This window comes from Acomys minous, assembly GCF_964271855.1.
Source record: "Acomys minous genome assembly, chromosome: 7".
NCBI lineage: Eukaryota > Metazoa > Chordata > Mammalia > Rodentia > Muridae > Acomys > Acomys minous.
The window spans coordinates 45,061,205-45,076,471 of NC_140488.1; the positions used below are offsets into that span (position 1 = coordinate 45,061,205).

Here is a 15,267-nt window from a genome sequence, read left to right on the forward strand (position 1 = left end):
TGGAGGAAGATTGCCTGCTTGTACTTATTGGCCTTTTGAATCTGAGGAATCACTTTTCTTTGATTCTAGTTGACTCGGTTACTAACACCATGAATATCGTCTGTGCCATCATGGTTTTTCCCTTCTATATTCCCTGTATGTCCCCTGTACAGAAGTGTGTGTGCCTCCTTTTCCCTCTCTTTTACTATCTCTCTAGTTTCCAATCACCCTGTGTTCTGACAATCATTTGCCATCTTTCTTGTCCAGTTCACTGACTTTATATTCTCTTCAGTTACTTGCAGCTATTATTTAAATCCATCTTTTGAAATGTTTTTAGGGCTGGGGATCAAACTTAGGGCAGTGTGCAATGCTAGGCTAGATCTCTGACTCAAATATTCTTTCTTTTAATGCTAACATCCATTTCTTGAATAGTTTCCATGTTATTTTTTTCTACTTTCATTTGTTTTGTGGACACTTGGGCTCTTTGGGACATTCAATACAGATTTTCATGTGCTTTCTTCTGCTTACTGTGTTGTCTCCACTTCATTGGAAGAGTGCTCTCTCATTTTACGTCCTAAAGACAATTGCCTTGGATGTTCTCTGATTTTATTTTATATGAGTTAGTCTTTGGGGGCTTTAAAAACCTGTGTAACTTAGGAAGTGAAGACCTTGCTGTGAAATGCTATCATGGGCAAATTCCTTAGGCCCTGAGTCTGTGTTTGTTTGTTTCTTTGTTTGTGTTTTATTTTTCAAGACAGGGTTTCTCTGTATAACTCTGAAAGTCCTGGAAGTCACTCTGGAGACCAGGCTGTCCTCAAAGTCACTTACCTCTGCCTCCCCAAGTGCTGGGATTAAAGGTGTGTGCCACCACTCCTGGCCTGTTTCTTAACAACTTCATGTTATGAGCTTTGCTTGAAGTTTTCACATCATGAAAGCAAATTTGACTCAGACTTTCTGTGTATATCTATGTACCCGCTTTTGGAGCTGTCTTCCTACTGTTTTTTGCCCTCCCATAGAAGCTGTCCAGGTATAAAAGTTCTATCAAGTCTCTGCTGATTTGACAAGGCTCTGGCCTTCATCTATCATGTCAAATTGTCCTCCAGCCATCATTGAGTTTCCAGCTGATAAGGCACATATCTGCTCATAATTTCCCCTTCTATTCATAAATAATAATGCCACATCTGCCTGATACCCATATCTGAATGATTGTCTTTTTCTGGAAAAAAAAAACATTGCTTTATATTTTTAAAGATGTGTCATTCAGTATTTCAAAATTGCTTTTATAGGAGTGGGGAGTAAGAAGAAACAATTCCATTTTGACTTCCATGCAAAATATTCACTTAGATCTCTCATTGAGGTCTCTCGTTTTTTCTGCCATTTTTTCATTCCTTTTAGGGTCTGGAGTCAGGAGTAGGAGGAGTAGGTACCCCATCCAGGTAGGTTCACTTTGGCTCTGCAGTGACAACATTCACCACTTCAACTCCAGGCTTTACTCTTACTATGGCTGGTTCTCATTTTGATACACTTTCCGAGTCATTTTCCACCACCTTGCACCCACCTACATAGAGGGCAGAATTGGGCCTCCAGCGGTATCAAGTCCTACGTTAGTTGAACCATAGGATGAGAGCAAAACAGCTTGTGGTTCTCTGAGGGTTATGGAAACAGACTTTAAGGTTAGCACATTGATGGAGTTACTGAAGAATATGGCACATTTAACTCCAGAATTTGGAATTGAGCCACTCATTCCCAAGGGAGTCTTAGAAATTGACATCCTCTCAAATACGAGGCAGGGAGAACACTGAATTCCAGTCTGTGTGTCTCCTGCATTTACTCTGAGCCAAAGGAGGATGCTGAGTTTTAGGCAGGCATATCTCAGGCTGAAATGGAGCTGCTTAGCCAGTGACCCTCTAGAGAGAAAACGTTAAAATCATTATAATGATTTTGATTCTTCCCCCTTGCATTTCAGAATTAACCACTTCCTTATTTTTTTTTTTTTCCTTTTTTTGAGGCAACATCTCTGGCTGGCTGGCCTGGGACTCATGGTAATTCTTCTGCCTCAGCCTTTTAAAGGCATAGGCCTCTATGCCTGAATGGATTTGGGGGAGACACTCATTCACTGTCATCTAGGTAAATGCAGTTGGCTCTGTATCATTCAGCAGTACCTTGATGACCTGACGATTGCTGGGGTATTCTCCATGCAGTTCTCCTTGACCCCATTATAGTAAAGTCCCCCCTTTCCCAGGGGTAATGTAAATACTGAAGCACTTTGCCATAGATCATGAGATAATATACATTCAAAGTTTCTAGAAATTATATCTGTGATCTTCTTTCTAAAACTAAACCTTGTCTTGTTTAATAAACTGCAGGAAGCAAACGTGAAGACCTGCTCTCTGCCAAACGTGGCATTTTATGAACCACCTTTTTTGAGAAAAGATTTTGCTATGCAGCCCTTGCTAGACTGACCCAAAACTCCCTATTTAAACTAGATTGGCATTGAGATGGCAACAAAACCCCTGCCTCTGCCTCCTAAATGTTGAAATTACAGGTGTATACCCACACACCTGCTTCTAAACTACTCTTAGCCCCATGAAAACATTGTGGTATATTCTTGCCAAAATATCATATCTAGAAATGGCATCTTGCATACCATATATGGGATTCCAGCTTGTAAATATCTATCCCCATCACGAGGATATCTTCCTCAGTATACCTTTTTATAAAGGCATCTACTTTTTCCTGCCCCCACTCAGTAAGCCTAGTAATCATCAATCTGTTCTGCATTAATAATTGCCATTTCAAAATGGTTATATTGGCAATATGCAAAATTATATCCACTAAATTACATAGTATATAATCTTCATGGAATGACTTTTTTTTACTCACTAAAAGATATCCCTGATTATTGTGTATATCAAGTCTTTGTTTCTTTTCATTGCTGCATACTATTCCATCATGAAGATGCATTGCAGTTTAACTGTTTGTTCATTGTAACACAGTATTTGTGATTGCATCATTTAAAATGAATGCTTTCTCTTCAAATATGAAAAGTGAGAAATCTAGAGCCCTGTATCTGGCAAAGGTTTTCATGCTGTGTTTCCTAGGACAAAAGGTACAATATTGGGCTAAGCTCATCTTGTCCTAATTGACCTTTTCCTACGGAAAAAAAAATGAATTCAGCCACTCATAAAGACAGATCTAATGACATATTTAAGGGACCATCTCTTGGTTTGCATTAGATATTAATTTTCTAATGTATAAGTTTGGGGAGATGCATTTCAAATGATAACATCACCTTTTTGCTATTACAAATAAAGCGTCTATGGATATTTTTTGTATGTTTTTCAAAAATACGCCTGGGATAAATGCCCAGGAATGTAAGTGCTGGGTCATATGGTAGTTGCATATTCAGGTTTATAGGAAACTGCCAAACTGTTTCCAGGTTGACTGTGCCATTTTGCGTACTCACCAACAATATGTGTGTGATCCAGTGTCTCTGCATTGTCGCTATCATTTGCTGTTATCTTTCTTTTTAAATCTTATTCCCTTGTAGATAATGATACCATACTGCGGCTTTAATTTGCAATTTCCCCTATGGCTAATGATGTTGAATATCTTTTCCAATGCTAATATCTCGTCTCTATATCTTGTCTGTGGATGCCTATCTTCAGCCAGAAAAAAAAAGCTACATATTTTTACGTGGGTCCTTTTGTATAGGAACTTGGATGTTAATGCACAATGTGAGTTTACAAAGGACAGAAGTGATTTTCAATTGGATGTTTAAAATTTTTTATTTATTTGTTTGTATGTGTGTGTGTATATATGTGTGTGTATGATATGTACGTGTTACACGTTTTTGTGTGCTATAGTGTATGTTCAGAAGTCACAGTACAGCTTGAAGTGTCCTTATTTCTACCCTGTTTTGAGGCAAGGCTGCATATGCTATTCTAGCTAGCCTGCAAGCTTCTGGTCAATTCTCCCTGTCCCATCTCACTTAGGAGTACTAGAATTACAGACACACACCATACATTTGGCTTTTACACGGGTTCTGGGGACCCACAAGTCATTAGGCCTGTGCAACAAGCACTTGGACCACTGAGGAGATCTCCAGGCCTTTTTCTTTAAATTTTATTGATGCATTTTAAGAATCAAAAGTTTATATCACTAATTTTTTTTTCTTCTGTCGTTTTTGTGTTTCATGCCATTGATTTCTGCCCTGTGTTTTCTCCTGCTTGCCTTGGGTTTGTTTTGACGTTTCTTCAGTTGGAAGCTTATACTATTGATTATGTTTTTCTTGTCTTTCAATGTCCACATTTTACAACACAAATGTGTCTGCCAGGCTGCTTTGTTTCTCCTAGATTTTCGTAGGGTGCGTTTTAATTTATTCAATTCAGCACATTTTTAATTTCTTCCTCATGGAACCACCAATTATTTAAAGTGTGCTTGCTCTCCAAATGTTTGGAAATTTTTGTTATCTTTTTGTTATTGATTTCTTTTAGTTTTAAATTTTATTACTTTTAAAAATTAGCATGCAAAGTACTGAGTTTCATTATAGCATTTTCCAAACATACTTTCTTCTTCTTCTTCTTCTTCTTCTTCTTCTTCTTCTTCTTCTTCTTCTTCTTCTTCTTCTTCTTCTTCTTCTTCTTCTTCTTTTCTGCCCTTTTCTTTTTCTGCCCTTTCCTGCTGTCCTGCCCCCCTCACCCTGCCCCCATGGCTCACTTCCGCCTCCCAAAGGCCCCTTTTCTACTTTCCTGTTATATGTATTCCTCTAACCTCTTCCTCCCCAATAAAATCATCTTACCCTTTTTATGGTTTCCTTTCTAGTTTCATGACTTATAGGCCTAGTTTGATTGCAATTGGAGAACACACTGTGTCTCTGTGTGTGTGTGTGTGTGTGTGTGTGTGTGTGTGTGTGTGTGTGTGTGTGTTTTAAGTCTTCAAAATTTGTTGAAGTTTGTTTTGTTGCCCTGAATATAATCTATATTGTTATTGTTTCCACCTTTGCAATTGAAAAGAGTGTATTCCATTTTGGGGCAAAGTGTTTTATGGATATCAATTAGATATTGATGGCTCATGGTGTTTGTTTATTTTGTTTTGAGTTCTTTTGTATCTTTGCTAATATTCTGACTAGTTTTATGAACTGGTAAGAGAGAGGTGCTAAAGTATCCATGTAGGACATTTTCTCTTTCCATATCATTTTCTGTTTGGTGTGTTTTGAAGCTCCATTATTTGGTGCAATGACAGGACTGCTAGATGCCTTAGAGGACTGGCCCTTAAATAGTATGTAAACTTCCCTTCTACCTATGGTGATTTCCTTTACTTTAAGATTTACTTATCTAATCATGCTACATTGAATCTTTCTGTCCATTGATCTTTTCATGTTTTTATTCTTAGCCTGCCGATGTAATTGTTTTTTAAATGAATTTTTATACACATTATAGACATGGCCGTTCATGACTTTTAAATCCTTCTCAAGCTCTCTTTTTAATGGGTATACATAGATCACTTAACATAATTCTGTAATTATTGTTATATTATGGCCTAAATCTGATATTTAGGCATCCACTTTTTATTAGTATTTGCTTTTTTGAGATAGGGTCTTGGTTTGTAGGCCAGGCTGCAGTGGAATTTGTACATCCCCAGCTACAGTGCTAGGATTAAAGGTGTGTACCTGGCCTGGGGTTGCTTTTTTATTTCATCAGCTGTGGTTTTGCTTTAGATTCATTTTTTTTTCTTTTTCTTTTCTTTTCTTTTTTTTTTTTTAAGACTGCCTCATGTATGCAAGGCTGGCCTCGAGTTCACTATGTAGCTGAGACAAGCCTTGAACTCTTGATCGTCCTGTCTCCATCTCCCGGGTGCTGGGATCACAGGTGTGAGTCACCACACTTTCCTTTCATTCATCCTGCTTTCCCCTTTCTGTTTTTTTCCCTGCCCTCAGCCTTTCTCATTGCTATTTGGGTTTTAAATTTTGATTTTGTCTTTCCTATATTGCTTTAAAGTCTTTACAGTTGAGTTAGTTTGTTCTTTGACAATTTCATACATGTATAGAATACATTCTCATTACTCTCTCTCCCCACTCGTCCTTATCTCCTGCCTATTATAACCAAACCTTCCTCCTTTCTACTAGTTCCTCTTTTAGATCCATGGCTGGTTTTGTGATCCATTTAGTTCAATCAGGACTTACCTGTGTTGCCGTTGTATTAGAGCTGTTACCTGGAACCTGCTGGGGTTACCAGTGGGTACACAATTAGAGGCAGTGGCTCCTCCCCTGCCTGGATCTCCCAGGAACAAATAGCCTTGCCATGAGGGTCAGAGTCTCTTTGAGTGCCTCCCCTATCCATTGCTGACACTTGTGTAGCACTCAGTGCAGGCATCCACAGCTGCTCAGCATTCATGATTGCAGCGGCTGTGTCTTGATACCACAAAAGACATCACTGGGCAGCCATTTTCTTTGTTTTCTGGCTCTTACATTTTCTGTTCTGTCTCCACTTCTGCAGTCTTCCCTGAGCCTTACTAGGGATGGTTTAAATGTCTTGTTTCAGGCTGAGTGAGCATTCATCTGTCACTTAGTCTAAGAAGCTTGTGCAGCCATGAGACTCTGTGTTTACTGATGTTCACTGGAAAGAGAAGCTTCGCCGACTAAGGCTGAGTGTGGCATTTGTCTATGGGTATAAACAAATATTTAGAGGGCAGTGTGGTGCTATGTCAGTTTAGCTAAACAACAGTATCCCCTCCCCCAGGGACTCTTATCTCTAGGCTGTTTTATGCAGAGGCTTTAAAAATTATATATATATATATATATATATATATATATATATATATATTGTATTTTGATCATATATCTACTCACTATTTCTCCCTTTCACCTCTCCCCAGACCCCTCCAACATGACACCTCCCAATTTTATAACTCTTCTTTTTATGTTCCACTAAGCCTACATACATATGGCAAATGAGTAACCCTCCCACAGCCCCCTGGTTCCCCGCATGTTCCCTCCATTTTCCCCAATTGAGCCTTTCCACTCCCAGTATTCCCTCCCTCTACTTGCATTTTTGCCTGTATTTTACTTTCCCCTCTCCATGAATGTATCCCTTACAATTGGCCACTTTCTAATTTCCTGAGTTCAACTTGTGTTTCAAGTTTAACACATGAAGCAATGCAGAGCTCTGATCCACCTGTAAGAGAGAACGTGCAGCATTTGTCCTTCTGGGACTGGGTGACCTCACTTAGTATAATTTTCCAGTCTATCTATTTCTCTGCAAAATTCATATTTATGTTTCATGTCCAAGTCAAATTCCATTTTGTATACTACATTTCATTATCCACTCATCACTTGATGGAGGTGGTTGTTTGAATGGAATTGGCCCCCATAGCCTCATAGGGAGTGGCACTATTAGGAAGTGCCACCTTGTTGGAGTAGGTGTGGCCTTGTTGGTGGCAATGTTCACTGGGGGCAGGCTTTGAGGGTTTCAGATGCTCAAGCCAGGCTCAGTGTCATTCTCTCCTCTTGCTGCCTACCGAACCAGATAGAGAACTCTCAGCTCTTTCTCCAGCACCATGTCTGCCTGCTGCAGCCATGCTTCCCGCCATGACAGTGGAATAAACCTCTCAACTGTAAAGCCAGCACCAATTAAACGTCTTCCTTTATAAGAGTTGCCATGGCCATGCTGTCTCTTCACAGCCATAGAAACCCTAGCTAAGAAAATGGATATCCAAATTAATTCAGTTTCCTAGCTTTTGACTAGAGCAGCAGTGAACATGGACATGCAGGTGACTCTCTTGTAGGACATAAAGTCCTTTGAGTATATAGCCAGGAGTGGCATGTATTGAGGAGAGCTCAGTAAATGTCCTCTGGTGTACAGGACAGTCTTCCTTAGCAAAATATAACCAGACCCAAAATATCAATAGTGCCAAGTTAAGAAATCCTGCTCTAGTTATAGTTGCGGAAAAGAAGGTTTTGTGTGTTAAATCCTTTCCTATTTTAGAGTAAGATTCATTTAACATAAAAGTAAGTCATATTAAATGGTGTTTGCTTCCTTAGTTATCTCTGGGTATGTGATTTAAGGGCAGGCACTGAAATTATGCCAGTATTGGAGATAAATGATCAGGATTTCAAAAATATAGGCATAAATCAAGGAGAAATTTAATTAGAGATAGTGAAGAAGTTTCAGGAATACAGCCATTTACAAAATAAATAATATAAAATCAATAGCTTCATTATGCTTAGGCAATAGTTGTTGGGAAATATAGCTGAGAAAAGGCCATTAACAATTTAAACCAAAATTATGAAATGCCCAGGAATAAACTTTTGAAAATACGCATGATTTAGATAGAGTACGCTACAAAGTTTTACTGAGACATGTAAAAGATACACTAAATAATGAATAGGACCACTGTATTCACAGACTCAGTGATATAAAAATGAAATTTACCACCAAATTAATCTATGAATGTAATGCAAGTCTGGTGAATCCGTGGTCGTTCTTTAGGGAGAAGGAAAGGAGCATAGGACTTGAAAAGATTCTAAAATTCAAATGGAGGAATAAATGCATGGGACCTGCCATCCCTAATGTTTTGTAAGGCAAATAATGATGGAGTGCTTTTAGAAAGATATATCAAAATGCATAAGTTGATGCTCTGCCTATAAGTTTAAAATGGTATGTAATGTAAAAATAAATAATTCCATGGCTGTAATTATTGAGCTTCTATTATGTAAGAGGCACAGGAAGAAAAATAATCAGTGAAATATTTTAAGGCACAGAAACAAACCTATGTGCATGAAGGTGGCATTTCAAATCCTTAGGGGGAGAGGGTAGAAAAACTGAATAAATGACTTGTAATAGCTGGCTAACTGTTGTTTGCCTAAAATATTAATCATAAGAAATATTGCACAATTTAATGGTAGAAAATAGAGTACATAAATATTTTAAAGGCGTAGGTGAATATGAAAGTATGTAAGTAATGTTTTCCACACTGGCTACAAGAACATGTACTTATTTCTAATTTGTAAATAATATAGGCAAATGGCTTCGAAATAAAGCTATAAATACTACAGATAGATGTGCTATACCCCTGTGTGCTGCACCCCTCTTCGTTTCCTATACCCAGCTAACCGCAGTCACAATGTTCTTCCTTCCAGAGCTTTTCAGTGACAAAAAAATTGTGTTCTTAGCCTTCCACCTTTAGAAATTATGATTATCATAGTTGTTATTTGTATGTGTGTGCATGTGTGTGTGTGTGTGTGTGTGTGTGTGTGTGTGTGTGTGTGTGTGAGAGAGAGAGAGAGAGAGAGAGAGAGAGAGAGAGAGAGAGAGAGAGAGAAGAGAGAGAGAGAGATGGGGGAGGGAGAGAGAGGTGGGGGGAGGGAGAGAGAGATGGGGTTGGCACACATGGCATAGCATACATGGAGTTTTTTTTTTTTTTAGTCCATTCTCTCCCAGGCTTCCAGGGTCAGAACTCCGGTTCTCAGGATTGCATCATCTTGTGGCACTGAGCCACACCAGAAGCTTCAATCTTCCATCTTTTTTCAGACATAGATAATATATCCTATATCCTAGCGCACACCTCGCGTTTTCAATTTGTAAATGTTATACTATACTCGTTTAAAACCTTTTGAGTTCATTTTACACCACTGAGAGATGCTTTAGCCTATTTTTCATATCATCATAGTATTCCATGATCTGGATGTACGAGAATTTGTATATCTACTCCTTTGGTGATTGATATATTAGTTTTCTCTTATGCCAATACAAACAGTAATGTAAAGTAATGGGTATCATTTTATAACATTTATTTATTTATTGTGTGTATTTGTGTGCCGTGGCACCTGTGTAGAGATTACAGGACTCCATTCTGTCCTTTTACCAAGTGTCTCACCCTACCATTTGGAGCTTGGATATTATTTTAGGTGATTTCACAAGTACACAAGAACATCTTACATATTTAGTGTGGTAAAATATGCATTAAAAATTAGCCTGGACAGTGGTGGCACATGCCTTTAATCCTAGTAAGCAGAGGCAGTGGCAGGCAGATCTCTGAGTTCAAAGCCAGCCTGGTTTCTAGAGTGAGACCTGAGACAAGCCAAGGCTACACAGAAATTCTGTGTTGAAAAACCAAACCAAATAAAACAAAACAAAACAACAATAAACAAACAAAAAACCCCTCAGCACTTTAAGGGTACAATTAATTAGTCGATTCTAGGTAGTTTTGTGGTAAAGTGCGTTGTTTATAGATAAATTTCATGAAGCATTTCTATCTCAAATGATAGATGCATTTGTAATATTTAAAACGCTGACCACCTCTTTTCCACAAAAGCCATGCCACTTTACACTCTAATTAGAAATCCATGAGGCTTCTTGTTTTATCGTTTCTTGATGTCTTTAATTGAGTACACTAGTAGTTTTTGAGTTCATGTCATCTGTTACGTGAAATTGCTCTCGATGTAAGGACAATTTGTAGTTTTCTCTTAACAATTAGGTTCAACACTTTTTTTCTTTTGTTTAAGAGGAAAGGCTTTTTTAAATGTGGTATTGAGACCTAGACTAGACCATAAAGGGAAAATTTGATGGAAAGATTTGGCAACTTATAGAATAATAACAAAATTAAAAGCCATTGACAAACGGAGGTAGGAGAGTATTTACAACATATGGCAGAATAAATAACCTTGCTATTTCGTGCTATTAAAAATCACTAGGAAGAGTTGAGGATGTTCCCATATCTTTCTGGTTTGTTGAGTGTTTTTATCATGAAAGGGCATTGCATTTTTGTCAAATGCTGGTTTTTTTCCATCTCCGGAGATGATAATGTGTTTTTTAATAACAGTATAATTGACATATAATTCACATCTTGCAATTCACTCTTAGAAATTGTACAATTCAGTGGTTTTTAATATAGCCACAGAGTACACAACCATCACCAGCATGAAACTTGAGAACATTTTCATTACGCCTAAAAGAAACCCTGTAACCAGTTAGCAGTCACCCTCCATTAAACACCTCCCCCTCCATCCCGCAGCCCTGGCAACCACTACTACACTTTCTATGGCTTTGCCTATCCTGGTCACTTCATATAATTGAAATCAGGCAACACATTGTCTTTTGTGTCTTTTTTCCCCTTCATTTAGCTTACTAGTTCCCAGATTTGTTCATAATACAGCATAGATCAGTGCTTAATTCATCCTTGTTATCACTGTAGACTAGAGGACTGGAAGCCTAACTTGTTGTTATCATAAAGCTATGTGTCACCATTTAATTGCTCACTACCAAATCTTCATCTTCTTAGAGGGAATCCTTCAGCTGGAACAACTTCATGTTCTGTTTTACATAAAGTCATTTATTTGTGGGAAGGGTTTGGGATCTCTCTGTTCTTAGGAGCAGCAGCTATTAGCTCTGGGGCAAAATCTTTCTTTGAGCTAGGACATTGGGTACTGGGCAGTGGTAACAACCACTGATCTTGAGAGCGTCTTCACATGGGGAACAGAGCTTGAAATGAGGTCAGGCGAGGGAATCAGAATCCAACCTACTCTTTGGAGGCCTCTGTGTCATGGGGATTCTCTCCTGTGAATGGTAACTGGCTAAAAGAAACAAGTCCCGGAAGCTTTGGCTGTACTCACCAGGAATTTTGCCCTTCGCATCCGTGTTGGTGTGCTGAGAATGCTGGCTGCTGGCTTTCTCATGGAAAGCTTGTCTTCCTTGATTCAGAGCCAGGGCCAGAGGGCACCAGTCTTCTAAGCCACTCTTATCTGGAGTGTTACTTGGACAAAGGCAAGGAAGAAGATGGAAGGAGGCAGTGAGTTATGGCTCATATGCCATATTTAGACCATCACTGTGAGATCACTGACTTCTAACAGATGGTCTGGAAGAAATGTTTCTTCATTCACTGTATACCCTTAGGATAATTTCCAATAGAAAAAAAAAGCCACTTTCACCAGTTTCGAATATTTTCACAGGAGTTCCAGGAAGCGGGTGTTTCTCATCTGTTTACTGTTTGAGCTGAGGTTGCTAGAAGGCACTTCGAAGGCAGTACAGAAGATTTTTAAAACGAGGCGTTTACTATTCCTTTTTAATTTAGGACATCTCATTTGTTTTTATTTCCCTGTGTAGATGAATCTCGTACTGGTGTTTTACCATTGGAGACTTCTTTCCAGTCACTATATTTTGCTTGTTACTCTGATTTGTAGGTTGCATCTACTATCTACTGCTGTGACCATCAGTGAAACTTCAAGCACTATGTTTCCTTCAAAGCCAAATGTTCCTGCCTTCATGGATTCCCAGGGACTTGCATGTAAGTTTTACTCATTTTAAGGAAATTACTGTTCTTTCCCATGAGCCCACTTAACTCAGTTTCCCAATAGAAGCTATAGATCTCCTGCATCTTATAAATAATCGCTGTTTTAAATAATGTATGACTGTTGATGTCAGTAGTAGCTTTGCATGAAGCTCATTATTGTGGCTTTAGCTGTGAAGTTTTATTTATTTTTTACTATTATCCCAGTTAATGTCTTAGTTACCTTCAAATCAATGTGGTAAGACACTATGCCCAAGGCAGTTTATAGAAAAAAAAAGAGTCTATTGGGGTTTGCTTAGAGTTTTATAAGGTGAGAGTCCATGACCATCATGACAGGGAACATGATGACAGCAAGCATGGCCCTGGAGCAGCAGCTGGGAGCTTCCATCTGATTCACAGCCAAAGGACAGAGAGAGTGAGCTAACCAAGAATGGCATTGGCTTTTGAAACCTCAAAGCCCACCCCCAGTGACACACCTCCTCCAACTAGGCCACACCTCTGACTGTTCTCAAACTATTCCACTAACTGAGAACCAAGTATTCAGTCATATAGGAGCCTATGGAGGCTACTCTCATTCAAACAACCACAGAAAATATGACTTAAAAGGATGCATTTAACATCTACTTCATTAGCACTATGGTGTTTTGAGATAACTATTAAGAATAAAAATGGGCCTGGTGTGGAATCCCAGCACCCTGGAGGCAGAGGCAGGCAGATTGCTGTGAGTTCGAGGCCAGCCTGGTGTACAAAGCAAGTCCAGGATAGCCAGGGCTACACAGGAAGACCCTGTCTCAAACAAACAAACAAACACAAACGGAATAAGAAAGGAAGCTTTCTAAGTACACCAGAATGGAAGAAATCCTTATTGTGTTTATGACAAACACAAAAAGGATGACAAGTGTTGGAGCCTTGCTATAGTGTCTTCTTATGAACATTCCCAGATTATGCTCTTTATATTTTATCTACTAAAAGTCTGAAATTCATTACTTCTTTTGGTACTAACTGAAATATCATTGCTACTCAAATGTACCAGAACTAGTTTATGCCTTTAAAGATAGCATGGAAAATAAATTAAGAATACTATACAGAAAAAAAAAGGTTACAAAGGAGTCCTCATAGCATTTGAATAAGATTCGAGATTCCTTTATGTTTATTTAGGTTGACAGGTACGTCTTCTATGTCACTCAGTTTTTGAGAATGCGGTTCTGATCTGTTCTAGCTAGCTTGTGCTTTCTGTGTCGGGTCCTCTCACCAGCCGCTGACAGATGGGGCAGCTTCCTGTGGTTCACACACTCATTGCTAGCTGAATGTACTATCAACCAGGAGCAACAGACATAGTTACCTGGAAAAAGCAGGGGCTCCTAAGTCTGTTCCCTCAACAGCAATGGAGTAGACCAGGCTCTCTTAGACTAGTCACTATATTTTAGCAGGCACCATGAGTTCTCTGGTTATATAGTACAGCCATTACCCTGAACATATTGCTAATTGGGGAAGATAGGCTAACCATTGAGTACAAGTAATATTTCATTACAAATTTCACGTTACATAAGAACCATTTAATTGCCAAGAATGTCTAAAACTACAGAAGATCAAAAAGAGGAAAACAATAGATTCCTAATCCCCAGCAGCCATAATTTCCTTGCATTGTTCTTTATATGTTTGGCATATAGTGAGGATCAATAATGCTATTGAAGTTATGAAAATTATGACTAGAAAACAGCAACAGAATAGAAAACATAGGACTTAAACTGTTTAAGATTATTTAGATTTAATCCATAAGAGGACAAGGCATTGTAGACAGGATATAACAACAAAAAAGTTATAAAAGAGGTTTGATATGTAAATAAAACTTTGAGAGACTTTTGCTTACCAGGTTGTCAAACATGCATGCTCAGTGTTAGCTAAGATGTAGAGAGATAGGCACTCTCCCCTACTGACAAGAACATAGCTTTTCAGGGTGAAAGCAGGAGGGAGGGAGGAATGGGAGGGTACAAGTGATAGGATAACAATTGAGATGTAATCTGAATAAATTAATAAAATAAAATTTTTAAAAAGAACATAGCTTTTCAAAATGGTAAGGCACTTTTACAAGATATATTGAGATATAGTACATACCAGCCTGTTGATTTAGTCATGTTGTTTGTACTAAGTTCTCAGATAGAGTCATGTTATTATGCAAAATATGTACAGAGGTTTTGTGTGTGTTGCAACTATTTTTTCATTGAAAGTTTAGTGGAACTTACCAGTGAGGCCATCTGGGTCTGGAGTTTCAATATTTATGGGAAGAGATTTGAAAAGTGATTGAATTCCCTTAATAGTTACAGAGTGGGTTAAGTTATGTTTTGTATTTCAATGAGTCGCTCCAGGAGTTTTAATTTTCAGCACTAAGGCTAATTTAGATGCCTGGTGTGCAGTATGTCACTTCATATTGCAAAAGTGTTGAGTTCAAATCCATGGCTTTGATTTCAAATTCTCATTAACAAGGGATTCCCCATTTGTTAAAAAGAAAATCTTGAGTGAGGTAAGTTTCCTGTGTCTTACTAACACTGTAGATTCTTACCAATACTATCTATTTTATTTTCTAGCCACAACATCAACGACCACCACTACCACAGTTACCACCAACACCACCACCACAACTACAAGTTGCTTCAACATGTATTTCAAGCCTCCAGAAGTACCTTGGATTAATAACAATGGTTTACTTAATGTGGCTTCTCTACCTGTTACTATGAGTGTAAAGTAAGCTTGTCTATTCTTTGTCTTTTGTTTTATTACCTTCTAGGCATAATTGCATGAGTAGCTTTAGACTAGTATTTTATAAATCAGTTGAGGGAACAGGGAAGGCTTTTTAAAAATGTAGCTCTGGAAGGAGAACAGTCAACAGGCTTCTGTGAGACTGTTGTAATGCAGTCGTTACTTGTACTACTAAGAGCTATAATTTATGTGTGATTCTGTATGTTTAGCAAGATGACAATACTTTAAGAACACCACATCATTTAA

General features: G+C 38.4%; 1 protein-coding gene across 2 annotated transcripts in view; it reads left to right on the top strand.

Moving 5' to 3' along the window:
- NUP62CL (nucleoporin 62 C-terminal like) overlaps positions 1-15,267 on the top strand; it is a 61,236-nt gene that overhangs the window by 11,139 nt on the left and 34,830 nt on the right. For both annotated transcript variants that reach the window (XM_084789243.1, XM_084789242.1), the window contains 2 exons: positions 12,158-12,261; positions 14,850-15,006. In XM_084789243.1, the coding sequence (XP_084645369.1) occupies positions 12,207-12,261; positions 14,850-15,006 (212 nt within the window). In that variant the 5' untranslated portion in view covers positions 12,158-12,206. The remainder of the gene's footprint in view (positions 1-12,157; positions 12,262-14,849; positions 15,007-15,267) is intronic.